The following is a 24,480-nucleotide window of genomic DNA, read 5'->3' as shown; positions in this document are numbered from 1 at the left end:
CTGAATGGGAGGGGTTGGAAGGTGGCAATAAAGATGGGAGTTTGCACTGGTGGGGGGGGGGGTACATGGGAGGGCATGCGGAGGGGCTCTGTCTCACCGGCGTGGTGGGGGGCTGTGGTAGGGGCTGCTGCGTCTGTGCTGCTGCAGAGAGCTCCGCCTGGGGTTGGGGTTGAGTGGGGCAGGGCGGGGTGGCACCCTGGACCGGCGCTGGGGCGCAGCCGGGGAGGGTGGGGGTGGAGCTGCGACTGGAGGGTTGGGGATGCGGCGGGTTAGTGGCCCCCCCGGCAGCTGGCGGAGGTGTGGAGTGCAAGGGGGTTTGGGAAGAGGCTAGCTGGGAGCTGAGTGGGGGGCCAAGAGCATTGATGGGGAGGTTAGCGCTCTGCTGCTGCTGCTGGAGAGAGGGACACACACACACACACACCAGGTCGACAAAGACAAGACAAGCAGACAAACACACAACACAGTCAAACAGACAACAACTCATTGGGGTTTCAGAGCACGCTGTGATCCAGTAAAGGAGGTTAGTGTGAGGTGTGACGGGTTAACGGAGCTTCAGCTCCTCATCAATTACTTCACATCTTCACGATTTCGCAGCAATTCTAGAAAAGAACCGTAACAGCAGAGGAACCCCACCGGTTCCTCGCTCCGGGCCGCACATCTCACCTGGGTGATGGCCGCCTGTGCTGGCGGCTGGCCCATACCGGGCCCTGCAGCGACGCTCATGGCCCCCGACGCCCCCGATCCGGGAGGAAACTGAGTCTGAGTCATGAACTGCCCCTGGCTGGCCGTCTGCCCCACCATGTTGTTGTGTCCGGCCATCAAGCCCTGGGCCTGAGGCATTCTTGAGGGAGACATGCCCATCTTCAAGAAGACAAAGCAGAGCGATGAGGCGGCCGCTCAAACAGCAGCTACAGCAAACTGTCTTCATGTCTGATTTCCCCTCAGGCAGAAATAAACTGAAACTCCTTCAGGTTGTTTTGGATGTTTATGAATAAAAGGGTTTTTTTAAAGTGCAAAATTTGCACAGAATCTCTTAAAATTTAAATTATTTCGTCCCCAAAACATCGAGCAGCAATCTGAAAACCAAATTGAATGGAACTGGCTCATGTTATTCACTCACAGTCCGCCATCCCTCCTTTGCTTTCTTAGGCCTTAGTCACATGGCCCTTATGGGGGCATGTGACTAAGGACTGGTTGGGTCTTCCGAGTCCGTGGGGGGTCATATAGAGGAGCAGCTGCATCTTAAGGGGAGCTCAGTTTTGCAGGTCCCTTGAGGCATGTTTACTACCTTAAGGGACGTCATGAAAACGGATCGTACCATTGTCGTGTGTGTAGTGAGTGTATTGTGAAGTATCGGTGAGGATAAAGGAAGTCAAAGGCATTTGGGACGTACAGGTGATGCTGTACCTACGTGTTGCAGAAGTGTCCTCTGTGATCTGTGGCTGCAGCATCAATGTAGAAGAATGTCCACCAACATTTTCTCTCTACAGGATTATGGAGCGCTGTACGACCTTCATGTTTCTCATAGACCACCTGTTCGTCCCGTACAGGTTTGCCTCTTTTTAGCCCCCACCCCCACCCCCCCACATAGGGACTGAGGCCTCACCTGTGGAACGGAGCTCAGGTTCATTTGCTGTGGGTGGTTCATTGGGGAGGCAGCTCGGGGTCCCATTTGTGCCGGAGTCATCTGGTTCGTCATGGCCAAGTGGTTGAACTGGTTAACTCCTGAAGGAGAAAAAAAGAACATTAAGCATGAGATGAAGACGGCAGTGGAGGCTCTAATGTTCTGGTTTAGATAAGAATGAGACATTTAAACTAAGAACTGAATGATAGAAAAAGAACACCAAAGGCACCTCGTGTCTGTGTTCTGTCTGCTCTTCCTCCTTATAGGCATTATATTAAATATCATTTACTAAGTTCCAGTAATTCAAGCAGAAAAGTTATTTCAATAATGTATTATTTAACCTAACAGTAAAGAAGACAGAAAACAATATCTATTTTTTTAAATCTAAGGGAAAAGTGCTCATCCAAAAACAGGACTTAGCAAACACAAAGATTCCTTTCAAAATAAAGCTCCGTCTCTGCTGCTAAATCCTGTCCCTTTAAACATGCTCTTACTGCTAAAAACACGAGGGCCTGACAAACGCAGCACTGAAGAAAACCAACAGTCAGAATGTCAGTTTCTGAATAATAAAATCCTATTTTAAACCCTTAAAAATAAAAGGTCGGGTAGTACTTTGAACACACGTGTCAGCACTGGGAGGCCGTGACACAGATTTGACAGAAGCAGCTCTATTTCACGGGGCTGCATGGTTCACAGTGATTAGCGTCTCGCCTCACAGTAGGAAGGCCCTGGTTCAAATCCCATCTGGGTGCTTCCTGTTTGCATGTTCTCTCCGTGCATGTGTGGGTCCAAAGACATCCTTCTCATGGGTTCACATCACCCGTGATGAACTGTTCAGGCATATCCCAATGGTAGCTGGGATGGGCTCCAGCAACCACATGATGGATGGTGTGAGTTGGGGGTCATCATAACTAAATACTTAATCATAAATACGGGAAATGTGGTACATTTGTGTAAAGGATATCAAAACACACGTTTTTGGTCATTAAAACAACGAGAATGAACTAAATAAATAAAAATGAGCTCAAGTTTTAAAAGTGTTCAGCTGTAGGGGACATGAGAAACAAAGCCAGTACCTTGTGAGACCTGCATGCGATTTATGATTGGATTTGGAATGTTTGGTAGAGAACCGGGTCCATCTGCAATTCAAGAGCAGAGATGTAAACACAACAGGTTCCCGTCACACCGGGGCTACAGAGCTGCAGGCAGGAGGGTAACACCACTAATGCTGCATTTCCATTAGCCGCTTCAACTCCTTTGCCTCAGTCTTCCTCCTTTTTGCTCTGTACTCGAGTACCACCTCAACGCGGGCAAAGCAGGCAAAACAAACACCCACCACTGGATTTAAATGAAAGCACAGCGTAGGAATAAAAGAAAGTTTGACACTGTGACATGTAAACATTGGGATAATGACCTGGTGGTGTCCCAATTCCTTCACTACTCACTCTATAGCGCGTTCTCCATTTTCTGGTGCTTTCTGAATCTACAATTCCAAAATCCAGTCACCTAGAAATTTCCCTGCGAAAAACATTGATGCTCACTCGAACGGCGAATATAGACCACAATGCATTGCGGTGGAACATTCGTTTCCAAAATAATGTATGTAAATATATTTTTTTAATAAATCATCAACATTATTATCGGGAGACAGTGGACTCATAAATAATTGTCTCAAAACTTTCATATTAATTAGATTTTAACTTTGTGAAATCGATGACGTCATATCCGCCGTCTAAAAAAAAAAAAGTAGCGAGCGTGGAGTCTGAATTGTTTTTTGAATTCAGGGCACTACATTATACAGTTTTTTAGTAGTTCGGGGTTATGGCAGGTATTCGGACACAGCCTGTGTGTTTTGGAACCGAGATGACGGGCGGAGTGATATGAGGATGTGTCTGTAAGGCAAGCGAAGAGGGTCATAAATCAAGTAAAGAACGCTGCTTTTAAAGTAGCAGGTAATTCACGCTGTCTTGTGTTGTCCCAAGACGGGCAGAAGAAGCTGCGTTTTATCGCATACCAGACGTCATTTTGTTGTGTCACACACGGGCGTCGAAAACGCCGTAATGGTTAAATAAAGTGACAGGCTTTCGCAGCTCGCAGTTTTACTTTTAAATACAAAGTCACATTTTATTAGGAATGGTTTAAAAGTTCTTGATGTTTTTAAAAAGATATTCATATAAATAAAAAATTGTGTTTTTTTATGCCTGATGAAATTTAACGACGTATTTTTAAAACTCCAAGGAAAACATTGCATGATTCCACCAGGGAACGCTGTAAAACTCATTTAGTAACGAGGCTAACCGACCACATGTCGCTGTACATCGAATATTGTTCATCCATGTTTCCCCCACAATTTTTAAACAGTGTTTCTGTTGTGACAGCATGTTGGATTGGTAATCTGATGACGACAAAAAGGGGATTCTTTATTGCCTGCAGCAAAGAAAGCCTGTTGTGATCCTTTTAATCGTTTCTTAATGTAATGCATACACATAAAAAAATTAATAAGAAGAAGAGCAACAAGAAACACTAACTACAATCAAAATAAGACTGCTGCTTAACAAAGAAAGAGATAAACAACCTGTTTGTATGGCCTGGAGTCGAAACTCCTGCACGAGAAAAAACACAAGCTGCAGCAGCGCTAACCACTAGGCGATCACGTTTTCCACGTTCATACGTGACGCCACAAAACACACTTTTGGACGCACTGTTTGTTCGCGATAAAGCGCCACTCTTTTTAGTAACACAATACTATTAACACAATATTAACAAGTATTAAACCATGGTCCGGTTGAATACTCGATTCTGATTGGCTGCTGGGTGTGCATTAAAACCTGATTACTGCACGGTGAAAAAAGAAGTTCGGTCGGCTAGCTTAAATGTTTTGTATCACTGCTCTGGCTTCTTTAAAACAACCCTTTGCTTCATCATTTGGACAAAAACAAGCGGTTAGAGATGAACTTTCTCTCTGAACTGATGCTTTATTCAACCCATCGGGACGATCAGCATAGATACATCGCCAAATCTTGATGGTGCTGCGCGACGCGGACTATATGTTACGTGATGCGGCGTAACATATACCGTAATTTCCGGACTATAAGCCGCTACTTTTTTCCTGCGCTTACAGCCCTGCGGCTTATTCAGTGACGCGGCTAATTTATGGATTTAATTGACGGCCGCCAAATACGTATTTTCATACTCAGTGAATGGTTTGAATTCTATATCTAACACCAAGCACAAGTCATTTGTTTTTCAACACACTAAGCATCCAAACAGCATGGACTTGACTCTAGGTCTTGGACACTTCAGTCATGGTTCAACAAAACGAAACACGCATGCCCGGCCGCATCCCAGAATCCTTTGGTGCCATTAGACCCAACGTGCACCAGATCGCCGCTACAATATGATGAAGCTTTGGAATAAGATCAGCCTTTATTGGACTGAAAACACAAATCCACGTGATCGTTTTTACCGTTTCTAAGGACTGAGCGGAATTTTGCATTGAAAAGCTCACAGCCTCCGTGTGAGCTGGAGACATATTCTGCGGGGCCGATGGCAGTCTGATGGCTCCCACATGTAACAACGCACCCGCCCCTCATACACAAAACGTACAGCATTAAGTCCGATTGCTCTGCACAGACACGATTTGCTCCTCTCCCTGGAGCCGCCCTGGCCAGAGGTGTCGGAGAAGATGGGAAGGGGAGCGCGCGGGGCGAGCGCGCGGGGCGAGCGCGGAGCGCAGAGGCGTCCGCGGAGCAACAGTGTTTGTTGTGGAAGGAAACTTCTGACGCACGCGCCGCGCTGAGGCGCCCGTATCGCGCTGAGGCGCGCTTTTCAGTCGCCGCTGCTTTATTTTACTGGTGTGTTTTTTTAACCAGCCCTGTTACTCCCATAACGCTGCCACGACACAAGCGGAACGAGAGCTTTTCCCGTTCACCCCTCCATGCACTGCTTATTCTTGCTCATTCTTAAACACATACAACAGTGTGGCGAGCCGGGCGTTGGCCCCGCCTTTAGCCCATAAGACTCATGGGAAATGGGAGATCGGGGATGTAAATTTCCTCATAACTGAGGGATGTAATGTTGATTATATGGTTACTGTTTGTAATTTTATGTATGATACCTAGATTGTCAATAAGTAAAAAAAACTAAAAAAAATAAATAAAAAAAACCATAACTGAGGAATTTGTGATCAGAATAGAGGTGCATGCTGTTTTGCAGGTGTGGGTTTACTCAAATGCATGAGCCTGAGGCAAGGCTGATTCCTTCCACAGTGTGGTAATGAATCACACTTACTTTGGGAGTCAGGACGTGATTTGTCAAGTTTACCATATTGCCTAATACATGCGGCTCTTACTCCGATGCGGCTTGTGTATGTTTAAAAGCAGTTAAACACGTGAAAATGAGTGGGTGCGGCTTGTAAGCGGGTACGCTTTGTAGTCCGGAATTTACGGGAGTCCGCTTTTTGTGAGAAAAGGGATCCAAATCAAAAAAAAAAAAAAAAACAAGAATTAAGGACTAAAACCTGGTTAATATGTATTGCTTTTGTAAGTGACCATGGTATGAGCGGGTTAATGGCCTTCGAAGGGTGCGTTTATTACTTTTTAACGCACTTCGCGGAAGCAACCGGTTCATGCTTCCACGGCGTGCGTTAAAAAGTAATAACCGCACACTTTGTCGGCCATTAACCCTTACTTAAGCAGTAAAACACAGTCCAAACCTGTGACACGTTTAGCCGTATTAGCACATTCACGATATCTCCAAACCAAACTCCTCTCAAAATCGCTTTAACATCAGTAAACTCAACTGGACTTAATCCATATAGAAAACACTCTGGATTATAAAGTGTACTGTCTGTTTAAGAAAAAAAAGTAGACTTTTAGGTCCACCTTATATACTTCTATATAAAATCCTAAAAATGGAGGCAGCGGGGCAGTTGGCCACCTTGTGGGACCGCCTTCAGCCAGATTGAGCCAGGCTGAGTGGGCGTTAATGGAAACGCAGCATCAGTGCGCTGGTGTTCAGGAGAACTTTAGCCATGCAGCTGTTACAACTACAGTCAGAAATATCAACTCACTCTGCGGCCTTGCACCCAAAGCAGGGGCTTGGGGAACGCCGGGTTGCTGTGTCCCCTGAGTGATTGATGCCTGATTGATGATCTGCTTTTGTAACCTTGAACGCCTCTTCTCCTCCAGTTCCTTTTGGATTTTGTATATTTTTTCAGCTAAGAAGTGATAGTACTCGTCCTGAAAACAGAAGACAATGGACGGAATGAAGCATATTGGTCAGGCCTTCATGAAGGCGTCTGTTTTCCTGCGTCTTACTCGGCTGTTGGCGGACTCGTACATGTCCCCTTCTACCTTCCGGGCATAAGCCACCAGGTTCTCCATTCGTCTGTCCTTCAGAGCTGCCGGATCCGGGGTGGGAAATATGGCTTGTACTCTGCCACAAAAGGACATAGTTTATAGCAATATTGATCTGTGAATTTTACCACAGCGCTTCAGAAACCGTACAGCAGTAGCACCGTCAGTACAGCCGAGGTCTGGGCTTACAGTTTGTGGACGAGGTGATTGCGCAGGTCCTGGGTGACGTGTTCATGCCAGGCCTTCCTGGAGCCTGTGGAGGCGATGGGCGATGCTGTGGGTAGATTTCCCATCGTTCCCACAGCCGATCCATCAGACAGCAGCTGACTGGAAGGAGAAAGTTTGCTCTTACAAGTGTTTCCACATCTGTTACTGAACGATGGTCCAAAAAAAAGTTATCAGCCAAGAAAAAGACTGAATCTCAAAAGCCACGTATGCTTCCTTTATGTTAAATTCCTTAGTAATTACTAAACGAGACGGGAACTAACTTGTTAAGTGTGTTGGGAAGAGAGTCGGTGAGCAGATTGGTCTGTTCTGACGTGGTCACACCTCCAAGAGTAATCTGATTACCTGTAAATATATAAAAACTGTTTAGTCCTCAACAAAAACAAACATTTTTTCCTCAAACCAACAGCTTTGCATTCCTTCAGGTTTTTTTTTAACAATGCATATATTTTCAACAAAAATCCAACAGATTCTGAAAGTCGATGGCAGAAACAGTTTTTTTGCTGTGTTTTATTACAAAAAAAAAAAAGTTGAGGCTTTTAACCGGAAGGAGGAGAGCTCTGGCAGAAAGGGAGAGGAGTTGGAAAAGCAGGAGGACACAGAATGTGGGCCCCCATCCCAGATGCAGTGAGGGAAGCATTTCTGTGCACCAAGATGCCAACAACTAGATTTACCACTAATAACAAATTGGTGCAATCTTTACCAGTAGTTTTCTGTTCTATGCATTCACTTCCTGTTGTACCGTTTTATATCTGCTCCCAGAAATACGAGGATTTGTTTTAGCAAACGTGCTAAGCGATGCAGATGGGTCATTGATTCACATCCTTCTGATGAGGGAACAACAAGAAAGGAGTGAGTTTTCTGCTAAAGATGCCCCTCTTGGATGTGAGAGGGTTGTAGACCACATTCAAAAATCATCCCTTTGAGTTCATCTGGAGTTTTATTAGGAAAAACCTGCTGAAAATACAAATGTAAGCATCTAGAGCAGGGGTGGGCAAACGTTTTGGCTGGTGGGCCACAAAGGGGTCTAAAATCTGACACAGGGGGCCGACCCGGACCAGGAGCAGATGCGTGGAGAGTTCGGTAGCCCAAGTCACAAGAGAAATAAATAAAATGAAATCTGGATGAAAAAGTTCTTGGATTTAAAAGTGTGGCTTTTGTTCTCATTTTGGAGCTTATTCCACCGTTTGGTTGATGCCCCTCAGGGGAAAATGCAACTTTGGACAAATGCTGCGCCCATTGGAGAGATGGGAGAAATGCTATAACACAAAATAGACTACGACACAGAAAATGTCTGACTCTGAAAACACAAACGTCAGAAAAACAACAAATCTTCCAACACAGCATGAATGAAACTAACTTTCTGCACCCAAACAAAGGTCCATTTATTTGTAGAGCCCCCTGTATGGGGAGACACCATAATTACAGGGAAATTAAAACTTATTATTATTATTATTATTATTATTATTATGGATGATCAATATAATGTATTACATCTTGGCAGGCCGAATAAAAGATATTAATGTAGATGTCTAGCATAAAAAAGCATAAAAAATGACAATTTCTTGAGTTAACGGTGAAACTTGTTCTAGAACAAAGGATTTCACTCATTAAACATATTTTATGTGAAGGACAAAGAAAAAGGTCCAGGCAGACCGTTCCTACTATAGAGGTTACAAATATAAATGTTCAAGAATGGAATAAAAACCCAAAACAAGACAAAGACTTTTTAAAGGAGCCTTTTGCAATGATGTCATTTTTCTTACCAATCGCATTGATGGATCTCATCTGCTGCTGAAGCTGCTGCTGAGGCTGGGAGCTCTGGGGACCGGCCGTTTGTCCTGGGACCTGCTGGGCTGGGTTCTGTCCGGTGGCTGTGCTGCTATAGGGCAAACCAAGGGCAGCGTAGGCTCTCTGCATGGAGCTGGGGTCTATTGGAGCTGAGGTATTGATGGCAGGGGCGCTGGGCTGCCCCACACCAACCGAGGACATGGGGTTTGGAAGGCCTGGGTTTGGGGAGCTCACCATAGCTAGAGAAGAGAACAGAAGAGTGAGTTTGGAACGGAACTGAAAGAGGCAACAGTTTCTCTCTCTTGCTTATGTTTGCCTACACTATTAAATACAGTGGCAGTTCTACACTTACTTACCCCCCGGGCGAGTAAGTTACAAACTCTGTGATGTAGAGCTGCAGGATATGAGGAAAACTCGCCATGTACGATATTAGAGATCAATATTGCCATGACGATATGACTTGCGTTACATGAGCAAACAGCAAAACCAAAAATATTTCCGTTTCACTGCAACAGTTTATTTTAAATAAGAGTCAAAATACCCTAAATTAGACTCCAAACGACCCTCGTCTACACAGGAGATCAACGTCTAACATAAAAGCTCCATCAGATTGGTCAACAATGTGAAGGGCTTCATCTGATTGGACAAATGCAAAAAGAGATTTATTCAATACATTAAATATTTCAAGCTGCCATACGATTGTTTTAGCACATTTAAAGTTTACAATTTATTGCGATTTTCGCCAACTTTTGCGATATGGATGTTGCAAAACTTGAAATTGCGATAACGATAAATTTGCGATTTATTGTGCAGGCCTACTGTGATATACCAGATGATAAAACACCGATAGTGGCGCATACTTTTTTTTTTAAATTTCAAGCACTGAGCTGCCCCCTCCCCTTCAAATTGGCGCCCTGGGCAATTACCCATATGGCCCGTGCCTAAAACCGCCACTGAAAAAATAGAAAACATCAGGTGTATATTGTTTAGGATTTCACAAAAACCTGAGTTTATTCCTCTGCAACAAGCAACAATAAAATGTTTGGTAAAACGAATGATCAGTGTTCAGACATGACAAGTAAACGGTGCATCAGCACGATACAGACAGAGCTCAAACTATTTTAAAAATGTTGCATAAATGCATTTTCCCTCCAGGGGATGGTGGACTAGCATCTTCTACATCCTAGTTTGCATAACAAAAATTAGCCCGGGCTAAAAGAATAACCGGTGTTCCCCCACAGTAGAACTTGCGCCCCTTTCATGTTATTCAGCATTCATAAAATTAGTAAAAAGTACAGCAATAAAAAGAGCAATAAATAGCAAAGACCGCTGTGTCAAAGGCCCTCTCCATTAAAAGTTTTTTTTTAACATGTTCTTGTAACATTTTTCTCATGATGGAGGACATTTATAAAAGAATTTAAGATTTAAACTGCATTTCTTAACTTAAATCGCATCGGCAGAATTATAATAAAAAGAATTAGGATAAAAGACCAACCACTGGGAACGATTTGACGATAGATGAGAAGATGATCAGTGGGACTTTAAAGAAAGACACACAAAAGACAGAAAAAATGAAAGTTTCTAAAAAAATAACAATAGTGGGTCAGAAGAAAGTTCTAGTTCCACAAAAATGTGGCGGAGGTTATTTGGTCTGTCTGGTGTGGTTCTGCAGAAAAGCCCGCTAAAGCAGAGCAAAGCGTCCCCTGCTATTTCCATATCATGAGGGCCACTACAGTCATGTGACAACAAGCCCGGAAAAGGAAACACTTATCAGAAAGGACTTTGTCAATATAACTTTTTTTCACACGTTGTATGATGTTTTTGTTACTTTTGTGTTCTAAAAAAAAAGACTTCAAAATGCCAACAAAACCGACAATCTAGCCGTTATGGCTCCTCAATATCCTGTCAAAGCAAGCAGGGTGTGCTGGTGTGAGACGGCTACTCACGCTGTTGGGTGCGCTTGTCGCTGGCGTTCTTTAAGGGCAAGCAGACAGGACAGTCGTGCCGTGTGCAGTTTTTCCAATGGGATATGATCTGTCTGGACGATGCACAATGAGCCACTGCAGAGGAAACGAGGGAAGTTTTTTTATTTAAAATGTTTCTTTGTTGTCGTTTTCAGTGACCACAAAATAAAAAAACTCAACCTCCTTTTATTAAATGTCTACCAAGTTCAGCATTTTCATGAGATTTTTAAGTTATGTCCAACTGTAGCTATGAAATGGCTTCTCATTCCTAAATGTTTCAGATTTATGCCAGTTACACTTGTGGTATTATTTACCCTTGTTTCAGTTTTATCCTTTAACCCTTTGGAGCCTAAAACTATGAATTTACTTTTGTACATTATTTTGAAAGACTAATTGCTTACCTGGTATCATTTTAATCAGCACATCACCCTCTATGTGATAATAACTTTATTTTGTCATTTTTCTATGTTTTATTTACACAATAGACATAAAATCATACAAAAATAAAAAATTCCATCAGGAAAAAAAGGGATTCATTTTGCTGTGGAAACCCCAAAAAAATGTTCCAACTACCTGTTTTTACAACATAGAATGGATGTTTAAAGTATAATTTTAATACAAGAACAAATGTTTTAAACGAACCAATTCCCATGTTTTTGAATGATAATACAAGTACAAATTCAAGACAATAAATTCACACTTTTCTTTGTTTTGCATAAATATTTTCAACGTAGTTTTGTTATGTTGCCGTCGTAGCAGCGCGGCCGGACGCCCTCAAACAATGCTCAGTTCCAAAAAGGTTAAAAGAATTATGATATATGCTAAAACGTCCACATTGACGTTCCATACCTGTAATCCAGAACATTTAGCCTGTTTTTGTGCCAACAGCTCCCACAAATTTGAGAACGAGTACCTGGGACGTCCAAGACCGCTAACATGCCATCTTTATAAATATTGTGGAGTAATGTAGCAGAATAAGGTTGGATTGGAAGTTCATAACTCCAAAAAGCCGCGTTACCGTCAGCGTAAGTAAACAAATCTTCCACATAAAGTGTCGGTGAAGCTACCCATTTTCAAAATAAAACTACTGAGGGCTTTCTTGTAGTTAGAAAAAATGAGACTGAAGTTCTGTTTACTGAAATAAAAAACCAATGTGCTGTATTCCCCAGTGTTTTACAATCTTTTAACTACAGTAACTCTTCAACTGTTGACACAATCACTGCTGATTCTGAAAACAGCGGCCTCACGCTGCAACACTTTACAGCAGTGCGGTGCTTACGCGATCAATGTCAATCAACTGATTGTGAAGGCGAGAAAAGCAGCTCTGCGCCGCTATTCAGCACTTTACGTTCATAATGTATCACATAATGGCCAAAAGTTGACGCGAAAAGCTCCGCGCCACACTGATGGCATAAAGGGGTAGAAAATGACAGAATTTCTGATGTTACAGAATTCCCCGACCAACAGGTATTAAGATGGAAATTTAAAAATGTTAAAAAGAAATCAATATTTCATTAGTTCAGGTTACATTAGAAATCAAAACAGATGGTGAACTGAGAGTGGACTGGAAAGGATAGCAATCCCTGTATCTGAGCAAACATAACTCCAGCAAATGACCACACATAACTACTAAGTACCATGTCTGCTGGGTTTGATTCACGATCCCCGGGAATCAGAGGAAAAGCGCCTTTGCTTTGCTCCGCTCATTCACATCGATTGCGTAAACACTTGAGAATCCGCTGGTATTACAACAAATGCGTTAACGCTTGAAAAATTACGGAGGATGAAAGCTCCAAAGTTAAAGAGTTTTAACAGGCTTTTTCCAGTACCCGGCGCAACAGAACGGATGTACATGTTACAGATATACAGAGCCCTGTACTGTGTCACGTGTGTGAACTGTATGTGCAAGTACATATGTGTCCATTTATGATCAGAAGCCGTATGTTGTTGAGATGGTAGCATCCTTTTCCTTTATGATCCCTCTACTAGATTTGATATATCTGTGTATTTTATTGCCCTTTGTTTTTATTTTTGACATTGCTTGAAATTAACCAATCAATACTAAATCAAACATTCAAGTAAAAGTAAGACCCTGAACTTCAGGACTTAACTTGGTAACAAAAGATTATGGCAGAATCCCAATTCTTCCCTCATTCCCTACCCCGACATGTATCCCTCCCAAAATAATGTCTTCTAATTCAGACGTCACTCCCACTTGATGACATCATCAATAGTCCCCGGACATCCACGTTAGCGCGTAGCTGCCGGCGCTCGGAAAATACTTCAGTTTTATGACTTTAAAAAGTCATGCTAGAACCAAAGGTCATGACGTACTTCTGTGCGTCAGAGCACAGCCACGTGAAGCAAAAAAAGAAAAACTATTTCAGAGACTCTTATCCCTCCACATGGCCCTACAATTGGAGGGATGGGGGAAGAATTTGGATTCAAAGGAATTTTGTTCAACTCCATTACCAAATAAATCAAACGGACAACATGAGACAAAAGTGAAAAGTTAAAAAAAAAGTTAAGTATTTTGTTCACAACAAATGTAAAGGTTTAAATAAAGTGTGTTTCGCTCTGCGGTCCAGCTTTAATGAATCAATCCTATCATCTCAGGCAAGTGATCAGGTGTATTTGAGAACATATTTTCTTTAAAAGTCAGCAGTTGAACAACAATTAATGTTTTTGGAGCAACTGTGGCTAACAAACACATTAAACTCTCCCAATCTGAGACAAGTTATTTGGAAGGAGTTCCTGTATCTCCACCTTCAAAATGCCAACTTTCTACAGGCTGCTCCAGACATTTGTTTCTGAAGCTCCTTTGTCCTGATTGGTGTTTGTGTGTGGGACGCGTGGCTGGCCTATCCTGTTATGAACGCACCCTTCTGACAAAGAAATGGTTTGCCCAACAGTACCAAACAATTAGCCCGTCATGAGCCTTTCTGCCGAGATCAGATGAACTACATCAATTCTTGATAAAGTAAAACAGTTGTCTCTTGTTTTCCGGTCAAACTGTGTGGAGCTCACCTTGGCAGGATTTGCCAGCCTGACAATGCGTCATGTGGTTGAGGACGTTCTTCATGGTGCGGCAGTGAGGCAGAGCACAGGCTCTCATCTCCCCATTGGCCTGCTCCCGACGCTGGCACTTGTGTGCGTGGAGCAGCAGGACCAGCTGCTGCTGGATCAGCTTGCGCTTCTCAGGATCGGCCGTTGGGCCCGCCGAAGGGACCGCCACTCCGCCGCTGTTGGCCAGTGGGAGCATAGCTGCCTGTTGCTGTGGCTGCTGTTGGAGATGATGTATGTGTGTAAAGAAAAAGGGGGGGGGGGGGGGGGGACGGCAAATAAACCAACAAATAGGCAACATTTGGCAGGATATCAAATGATTTACAACATCAGTGTTTAACTCTGTTTGTTTCCTGGTAAGACAATAATCTTGTTGATTATTTATGCAGAAACATGGACTTCTGTTGAAATCCATGTATTTCTGTTAAAGGAGCTGCATTTCCAGAAGAAAATGCAGGTTGAATGCTATTGCTGAATGAAAATGAAACTTAAAGGGTCATAATTGGAAGGAAAAAAAAGAAAGAAATGATAAAAGTTGACCTTAAATAAAGTAAAAACACCACAATAACAAAGATTTGTTTGTGAAAAATGCCAGAGCCGGGTATCAAACCAGCGACCTCCTGCACCAAGGATCCTCTATGTATTTCAATGGCGGCAAAAATCCTAGAAATCCTAGAATATCTTGAAAAGTTCAAGGATTTGAAGGAGCAAAAGTCACAGCTGGAAAAAGCTAAAAGAGCTGAACATTTGGATAGTTGAATGATTAAAATAGCTGAAACATTGTAGAAGTTAAGCGGCAAAAAATGGGGGGAATAAACTAAAATAAAATGCTCTATAGCATTCCTCCAAATATGTCTTGACGACGACGTGTGCAAAGAGCACTGACCATATTTGGGATGTTGGTGACAGCGGCCCCTTTGACTTCATTAGGGAACGGCGGCAGGCTGTTGGCGAGAGCGGCCTTGCTCTGAAGCTGCTGAGAGGTTAGCTGCTGGCCCGGTCCCGCAGCACCTTGACCATACGACTGAGCCCCAAATGGACCTCCGTTGCTACCCAAGCCCAGCTACATGTGGAAGAAACAAACAAAACTTTTTAACGAGCAGAACGGGCTCTGTTAACTGGGCCGTGATAAATTCTTATTTTGTTCAAATGACAGAAAAGGTTTGATCAAAAGGTTAAGTGTCTGTCCAGAGTATGGACAACCATCTTGCATGTAAAAGTCTGACTTTGGACAGGTATTTTAACTAAAATTCCACTTTAAAGTTATGATATGATAAGTGATTTGTTTTAAAAGCGGTATATACGGTCAATTTGAAATCAATTTACTTTTTTTTTTCTCGTCTAAGTGGAGCTACCTCTTCTTTGCTAGCTGCCGTTTTGTTATAAACTGCAACAGGCAATTGTAAAAAAACAAAGTACTTATAATAATAAAAATTAAAATTGCATATTAGATACTGATAAACACACCGTTTAAACTCAGCTATGTTGACATGTAAAATATTTGCATCTTTTTTTTAACTTAAATTCTTTTGTTGTATTTATGTCACTTCTTCCATCTGTCCAGCATTTTGGTACATGTTCCAGGTGTCAAAGCTAATGTTTGCACTAAATTAGCCGTCTTTATTATTTGTTTATTAGGCCTCATCTTGGTGATTTTCTTTAATGCTCCCCCTCTTCAGGTACACACCACACGAGAACACGACCCCCACCCCCCCACCCCCCTTCAGTCACTCCTGTTATTTCACCTCCATGCAGCGTCTGGTTTGGCTGATGGGGTCGATTTTTAACAGGATCCAGACAGAAGTGGAGGATAAACCTGCTGGACTCACAGCAGGAAGTGTTGATGTGGAGATAGATAGCAGTGTTGTTACACACCGATGCTACAATGATGCTATGCTAATGAGCTGTTCTGTGTGTCGCCACAGCATGACCGTAAACTGGTTTAATGTCTGACAGCATTTTCACAGACCAGACTTTACGACATGGAGGATGAATGCAGCAAATGACTTCATGGGACGTTCATAAAAAAAAAATGATATCTTCTAAATATTAACAGACATGAATCCACAGCGAATGCTACTTTCTCCCAACAAAGCCTATGTTGTGCTTAAAAGTGTGTCCTTGTTTCTCTTGACTTTACAGTGTAATGACATTTAAAGATGTATTCATAATTTTTGTTTTTGTGGAAACTTGTAAAAATGCTTTTCACTATCTTCAGCTGGTCGGGGGGGGGGGGGGGGGGGGGGGGGCTTTATTTCAGCACAGTGTTGTGCTGCTTTGTTAAAGTTGACTATGTTCATTTTACAAACGTTGGCCCTTCAGGGGCTTCTCCTCAAAGGTTTTGGACGTTGTGTCGTGGATCAGCAAGTTTGTGAAAATCACAGCTGTCAACAGCGAAAGAGTAGAACTAAATCTTCCTTCTCTACTTACTTTCACATCAGCTGTCTGGAAAATGCATTAAAAAGGCCCAAATTTTCTGATTCGACACCTGGTGCCTTCAGTGCTCGGGTGATTGCCTCCTACTTTCTCCTCAGTCGCCTCCCACTCTGAAATCTTCTAAGGCCCCTCATGTCCTTTTCTGCTGCATATTTAAAGCCATTTTTTGCATAATGCATGAATATAACCAAACAGTTGTTTTCTTTATAAAATGAAACCCAAGTGAACAGAAAAATATCTAAAGCTAATTGGGTTTTTCAGACTTATGTCTGAAATTTATTTTGCACTTTACAGTGGGTCAAAAAAGTTTTCAGTCAGGCCCCAATTGGGGAAGTTCTCCCACAATTTTCATCATAGGTATAATTTAACCATGAGAGACAAAATGAAAAAAAAATTAATCCAGAAAATCAAATTGTCTGATATTTCAAATAATTTATTTTTAAATGATGGTGGAAAATAAGTATTTTTTCATCTACAAACAAGCCAGATTTCTGTCTCTCACAGACCTCTAACTTCTTCTGTAGAGGATCCTCTGTCCTCCACTGGTTACCCGTATTAATGGCTCCTGTTTGAACTGGTTATCTATAGAAAGACACCTGTCCACATCCTCACACAGTCACACTCCAAACTCCACTATGACCAAGACCAAAGAGCAGTCCAAGGACACCAGAAACCAAATTATTGACCTGCACCAGGCTGGAAGACTGAATCTGCAGGTTAGCAGCTTGGTGCAAAGAAATCAACTGTGGGGGCAATTATTAGGAAATGGAAGACATACAAGACTCTGAGAATCTCCCTCCATCTGGGGCTCCCCCCAAGATCTCACCCCGTAGGGTCAAAATGATCACAAGAACGGTGAGCAAAGATCCCAGAACCCCACAGGGGACCTAGTGAATGACCTGCAGAGAGCTGGGACCAAAGTAACAAAGGCTACCATCAGTAACACACTACACCACCAGGGACTCAAACCCTGCAGGGCCAGACGTGTCCCCCTGCTAAAGCCGGTACACGTGCAGGCCTGTCTACAGTCTGTTAGAGAACATTTGGGGGATCCAGAAGAGGATTGGGAGAATGTCCTATGGTCAGATGAAACCAAAGTGGAACTTTTTGGTAGGAACTCTACTCGTCGTGTTTGGAGGAGGAAGAATGCTGAGCTGCATCCAAAGAACACCAGACCTGCTGTAAAGCATGGGGGTGGAAGCATCATGCTTTGGGCTGTTTTTCAGCAAAAGGACCATCCTGGATCCGTGTAAAGCACGTGTCAAACTCAAGGCCCGCGGGCCAAATGTGGCCCTCCATGTCATTTTCTGTGGCCAGCGAGAGCATAAACGTTTTTCATTTCTTAAAATAAAAAATTTAAATTGGTGTGTCTTTATTAATATCTAAGGGGAATCTGACTTGAAATATCGGATTGGACAACTATACATTAGGACTTATTATGCTAGAATAACAAGCAAACATATGTTTTCTAGGCAACTGGAATTGTCACTTTAAAAAGATATAATATACAAATTATGAGTTATTTAACATTAAAGAGTAGTTACATGTATTTTCAGTTATATCTGGCCCTTTGAGGACAGCCACTATGCTGATGTGGCCCTCGGTGAAAATGAGTTTGACACCCCTAGTGTAAAGGAAAGAATGGATGGGGCCATGTACGGTCAGATTTTGGGTGAAAACCTCCTATCAGCATGGAAGATGAAAACATGGCTGGGTCTTTCACCATGACAACGATCCCAAACACACGTTGCCTGGGTAACGAAGGAGTGGCTTCATAAGAAGCATTTCCAGATCCTGGAGTGGCCTGGCCAGTCTCCAGATCATAACCCCATCGAAAATCTCTGGAGAGAGTTGAAAGTCTGTGCTGCCCAGCGACCCAAAACATCACTGCTCTAGAGGAGATCTGCATGGAGGAATGGACCAAAATACCAACAACAGTTTGTGAAAACCTTGTGAAGACTTACAGAAAACGTTTGACAACTGTCACTACCAACAAAGGGTATAGAATAAAGTACAGAGCTAAACTTTTGTTATTGAAGAAATACTTATTTTTCAACATAATTTGCAAATAAATTCTTTAAATATCAGACAATGTGATATTCTGGATTTTTTTCTCGTTGAGTCTCTCATAATTTAGGTCTACCAATGAGGAAAATTACAGGCCTTCTTTTCTTTTTAAGTGGGAGGACTTCCACAATTGGTGGGTGACTGAATACTTTTTTTTGCCCCAGTGTATGTCCAAAGCTGAAGCAGTTTCCTCCAACAATTTTTAAATGACACCTATAGTTTGTGTAACAATTGTTTATGTGAAATTAGGTTTGGGCGATGTCCCTTAAATTGGCCGTTGACGATGTTTGCAGTGAACCATCGGGATGGACGACGATATCGTCGGGGGGGTTAATTTTTCGTTATTACATAATTAGTATTCGTTATTTCACTTTATTACTTCATTTATTTTATTTCCCAACTAATGACTCATCCGCGATGATCCAGTATAAACTGAGGGAAGTCACTTTGACAATATATATATATATATATATATATATATATATATATAGAAAAGAAGTGTAGTCCACTTGATTAGTCAAGTGGACCGGTGGGCCGAGCGACCGAGACCCTGAGCACAGCAGACAGACTTTGTGTTTGAGGGGAAGGGAGGATGCTTCGTGACGTGTGCGCTATGTGTGGGAGACTTGGACTGCCATCCGTCCCGCAGCTCTAGGTGAACGACCTACCGAACTCAGGAGAACCGGGTCTTCCGGTAAAAGTGCGTGTCCAAGCAGAGCTCGGACCATCAGCACAATTAGCGGCTTTGGGGGTGTGTGTGAGCTTTTCAAAGCAAAATGTGGCTCAGTCCTTAGAAACTGTTCAAACAATCACCTGGATTTGTGTTTCCTGTCGTGTGACGACAAAATAAAGGCTGATGTTATTCCCACATATTTACGTGCAGCCAGGATGCAGATTGCAGCATTTCCCGCATGGATTTATGTTCATCAAAGGCTAAATGTTGTTAGCGCGTGTTGTTAGCTTCTCTTAGTCCTGGCTTCTTCCAGCTCCATTCTTCAACAGGAAAAGCACTGACCACACGGATTATAATTAAAATAATGAGCGAACAGGCGCTTCATAATAACAGTAACATTAATAAAAGCCCGTTTAGAAGATCATCTCGTATCTTACAGAGCTGCCAGATATCTATGGATGTAGCCTCTCAGCGGAACTCATTTCCTCTTCCAGTATTTCAAACACTACTGCGCATGTGCGAATGATTTATTCAGTCCGAAAGTGTGACCGTGTCAACGTTTGTTATAATTGGAAAACGTTTTTCTGGGCCCATGTACACAGTTGGATTCTAATCCAACCATTGATCCGATCAAGATATTTTGCACATGTAACCGCGGCTTATGGTGTCGACTTGCAGCGTGGCGGGGGCGTGGCATCACGATGGTGTCTCTCCATTGTTGTGATGCCAGTCAGCCATCACGATGGACAATGGTATCGACCATCTGCACAACCCTATGTGAAAGTGTCAAGATTTCTTATTTTTTGCATGTTTTTCACAAGCGAATCCTTAAAAAATTACAATTTAGTACTATAGTAAGCACAATAAGAAGGGCGTTTACAGGCATTCTAAATACTTTTTTGCCTTACTGTGTGTAATCTTTCTCTAATATTTACATTTTCTTGGTGATTTGAAACAAACGTCAAACATGGAAACAAACAGGATTAATGACATGTGAAAACACTTTTCCACACCACTGTGTTAGAAGCCATGTCATGTAATCCTTGTACATCAATGTCCACTTAGTTTAAAGCGTGCATGAAAACAAACTGACTTAAACTAGGATCACATTTTACCTTGTTCATGTTGCCTGCTTGCTGGGCAGCACCAAGAGTGGGATGAGCTCCAATCTGCTGTCCCCCTTGAGTGAGTGTTTCTGCCAAAGCACTTCCAGTTGCTCCTGGTGCCGTTGCCTGTAATGTCTGTCCCTGGTACTGCATGCCTGCTACTCCAGCACCACGTCCTCTTCCGGTCCCAGGTACAATCCCGCCATTTATCACTTGACCAGGTTGAGGCTGACCCCCTTGGTTGTGGAGTCCGGCATGACCCTGGTTATTGTTTATCATAGTCTGAGTGAAACCAGTTGTGCTCAAGCCCATTGTTGCAGTGGTATTACTGGTATTCTGCCCTGCTACTCCAGTAGGTGTTCCTGCCTTCTGGGCCTGGGGTGATGGGTGGCTGTTTGGAGAGCCCTGGCCAAGCGGGCTCTTACCCAGCGGTGTTCCCAGCTGTGTCCCAATACCACCAGGTTGAGGGCTGCCAGAGCTGAGCCCAGTGCCTGTGATATTGGCTGTGCTACCCGTCCGAAGAAGTTCAGAGAGCTGTTTATGCTTTGCAGCAGCATCTGGGACAATAGAGGCACCACCATTCCCACTCAGACCAGCTGAGGTGCCGCCTGGCCCAGTAGCTCCACCCATATGGCTATATTCCCCTCCATTGGGAATTAATTCATCAGGAAGGTCATTCTCCAAATCATCCCAGGACAACGATCCGAGCTCTAAAAAAATGAAATAAAAAAAGTCATGTTTAATATAAATTCTTACATGGTTTTTCATGGTGTTGTTCAAAAGCTCTTAGGTTTCTTTAATTTTAGGACATGTTATGTCTGCAGTATACACTAAAATAATCTTTTTGTATCCATCTATAGTTGATTTTAAAATCAAAAGCATCCATCCATCGACCCTTCATTGATTAATTGATTCTCAATCCATCGATCGATCCATCCACCCACCCATACATCCATCCTCCACTCATCCATCCTTCCATGTCAAATTATTCACAGCTGAGTTTCAAGGGCAGCTGCCTAAGCAAAAATGCAGACCCCTGTGCACAGAGGTTTCCTCAAATTCTGCCGGGGGAACCTCAACGCACCTTCAGGCCAGCCAAGAGACATAAGTTGAATCCAAATTCCTCCACTACAACTGCATTATATAGGGTATTTGCAATTTTGACAAACTCTCCAAATCTACAATTCTGAAATTCAGTTCCCTGGAAATGACTGTGCATCGATGGTCATTAGATTAGCGTTATAATCTAGTGACCATCTAGTGCATTATCGAATGCATACAGAATGCATTGTATATGAATGATTTGATATTTGAAAAAAAATAATTTACAGTATTTTAATATATTGTGCAGGTTTTCATTATCAGAACCATGATTCATATTTAGTCTTTGTAAAATGTTTATATTTATTATTTTTTTTGAATGGATAAATTAATAAAAAGCAGTGAGCATGAGTCAGCATTGAGTTAAAATCGAAGGCACTGGTCAGCCCCGCACTACATAGTCTTTAGGAATTAGTGAATAAAATATGACGTTGCCGTAGTTTCTCATAGGGCATCCAAGGAATTAGGCTGAGGATTTTTTTTACATTTTTCCCCCTAGATCTCTGACGTGGTCCAGCCTTACCCAGACTCTGCCTCCAGTGACCCCTGGATACATTTAGATTGAGACCCCTGGCCCACAACCTAAACACTAAAACTGAAAGAGAGCTGCAAAGCTCTCACTTGTGGTGTGACAAAAACATACAACTGACACAACACTGAAGACTATGAATAAACCAACAACCCAGACTCATAAAAACTATAAATTAAATCTCGACAAACCCACAAATGTAGAAGAGCCCCGGAAAACAAACATTCATTTTGGCCACTGCTTGCCCTTAAGATGTAACTAAGATAACAACATGTAAGTCAAATGTGCACAACACATAATTCCCCATAGCATTTCTTATTTACAAAATAAAAGGCCTCATCTTCTCAACTTTTTTTGAGTAACACACAAATGGCTCTGCTGTAGTTTATGTTTCACTTCCAGTACCTTATTTTCTGCTGACATAAAAGGCCAATTCTAATGGCTGAGCCCTTCAGTCCTTTCATATTTCATTTCATTAAAATTAGTTTTGACGCCAAAAAGCAAACACACAAAACATGCAATTTGTGTCAGTTTCTGTCTAAAATCTAACACTAAAGAGGAAATGAACATCTTCTACAGACTTCATAGCACAAAACTATGACCTACTAATTAAAATTTAGAAAATGAACCAATGCCACAGTCTCCCTGCTCTGCTCCATTCTGATCATCCACTGTCAGACAAATTGATCGTCTGGGCATCTTTGTTTTCTTCGTTTGACCTAGAATCTGGATCTAAACTGTACGGTTGGATCGCTCTGGTTTTGCTGCTTTTGTTTGCCCCGATAATGTTATGTTGGGGGTGTGAGGGGCGGTAAGCCAGTGGGAGAATGTTCAAACAAAGAGCTCTCAGCAACGGGGAGGGGAACAGGGGTTGGGGGTGCCGTGCAGCAACAGTCCTCTCACAACTCAGAGGTGAGTTTCTAATGAACTCCAACCACTCTGCAGAAACCATTTCCTAGAATATGACACAGGGTTTTTTTTTCTTAATTTGGCTAAAAATTGAGTTAACCTCACCAAAGTTCAAATATTGGAACTCTGGTTTTGAGCCTGATGTCCACATTGCGCTGCAACATTCAAAACGAGCTGCTGTGCGACTTGCTGTGACCGACACTCAATTCACGCCACATAACCTCAGATGTGATGCGAGGAAACATCAGGAAGAAGGAACATAATAAACTGGAGAAATAGAAGGGACTCAGAGAAGAACTGGAGAAAGCCTGGAAAGTGAAGGTGACAGTGGTGGTAATTGGAGCACTGGGGGCATTAACCCCCAACAACAGATACTTGGAAAGACCTCAGACCTCTCAGTCCAGACAAGAACAGGAACAGCTAAGATCCTGCAGGACCCTCAAGCTCCCAGGCCTCTGGTGGAGGACCCCAGCTTGGAGGAGAAACCACCCGTGGAGGGTGAGAGGTGCGTTGTTATATTTAACTAACCCGTTTATGTCTCAATTATTTTATGATCTCACTGTTCTTTCACTTCATTACTTATCTGTATTTCTATAAAGAAATTAAAAATGCCAAGTTTATTTTATCCCAAATATTTGCTACGGTCATAAACGTTACTGTGAAAATTACAATGAAAAGTCAAACTACATGCAGTTATTAAGGTTCTGGGTTAAATCCTTCAAAAACAAAAGCAATGAAGCAGATATGATACCACAAGCTGCTTGGCGGCAATCTTCAGTGAAATTAGGATTCAGTATATGTCTGCTTTAATTGAAGGCACTTTTATTGGTAAATGGGGCTTTACTGAACAAACCTGCTGCTCTAGCTTGCTACCTGTCCTCAGGCATCAAGATGAAAGTGCTCAATGAAGACGGGGTTTCTCTGACTCTAGGGACCATCCATTTTTTATTTTCTTACTCTTCCTCCTCTCTTCTTCCCCATCGAGTCTACACAGCAACCACAATGTTCTCAGTGCTGCAGAATGTCATTAAAAAAAAAATCATAGAAAGCTCTATTAATCGTTTCTTATCAACAAATAATTGCATTAAGAGGCAATAATACAAGCCTTTAGTTTTTAAATTTTTCGATGTAAAATCTAATCTATGTTTCAAAGTATACTGACCATATAGCAGTAGTGATTGCAAATGAATCAGAACACCCATAATATACTTTACCATGACACTATTTGTCAGTTTATGGTAAAATAATACAGCCCTTCTTCCATTATTTTGATCTTTTTTGACACCCTACCAAAAGCTTACCAGTGACGCTAGCAGCCTCATCGTGCAATGCAAAGTTCTGCCTGCATGCTGAAAGATAAATGCCTTTAGCAAAAGTGTGAACAGCTAGAACAGACCCCAAGGTAGGACTACATGCAGGAAACAAGGCTTTCAATTTGATCTACACTGAGTAAATAGTCATAAAATTTGATACTGATTCAGGGTCCTGATCCTATACTTTTGTAAACCATTTAAAATATATTTTTTATGCTTTAACGCAGGGGTGTCAAACTCATTTTCACTGAGGGCTACATCAGCATAGCGTCCTCAAGCGGCCAGATAGAACTTATACATGTAACTAAATGTAATGAAAAAT

General features: G+C 42.4%; 1 protein-coding gene across 5 annotated transcripts in view; it reads right to left on the bottom strand.

Moving 5' to 3' along the window:
- The window catches only part of LOC101163392 (CREB-binding protein), a 42,933-nt gene that overhangs the window by 14,886 nt on the left and 3,567 nt on the right, over window positions 1–24,480 (bottom strand). Inside the window, exons 2-14 of one of the 5 annotated variants that reach the window (XM_023961013.1) lie at window positions 20,316–21,016; window positions 14,911–15,087; window positions 13,989–14,244; window positions 10,944–11,057; window positions 8,973–9,236; window positions 7,470–7,551; window positions 7,171–7,308; window positions 6,943–7,060; window positions 6,696–6,864; window positions 2,701–2,763; window positions 1,607–1,725; window positions 664–861; window positions 98–391 (exon numbers count right to left, since the gene is read on the bottom strand). In XM_023961013.1, coding sequence (XP_023816781.1) covers window positions 98–391; window positions 664–861; window positions 1,607–1,725; window positions 2,701–2,763; window positions 6,696–6,864; window positions 6,943–7,060; window positions 7,171–7,308; window positions 7,470–7,551; window positions 8,973–9,236; window positions 10,944–11,057; window positions 13,989–14,244; window positions 14,911–15,087; window positions 20,316–21,016 — 2,693 coding nt within the window. The remainder of the gene's footprint in view (window positions 1–97; window positions 392–663; window positions 862–1,606; window positions 1,726–2,700; window positions 2,764–6,695; window positions 6,865–6,942; window positions 7,061–7,170; window positions 7,309–7,469; window positions 7,552–8,972; window positions 9,237–10,943; window positions 11,058–13,988; window positions 14,245–14,910; window positions 15,088–20,315; window positions 21,017–24,480) is intronic. The other 4 variants (XM_023961014.1, XM_023961018.1, XM_023961022.1 and 1 more) reach the window with 4 other exon arrangements.

The sequence above is a fragment of the Oryzias latipes genome, chromosome 1, assembly GCF_002234675.1.
Source record: "Oryzias latipes chromosome 1, ASM223467v1".
Classification (NCBI taxonomy): Eukaryota; Metazoa; Chordata; class Actinopteri; order Beloniformes; family Adrianichthyidae; genus Oryzias; species Oryzias latipes.
Note: the sequence above shows the minus strand (reverse complement) of the source record. Positions and strands in the feature narration are given on the sequence as shown.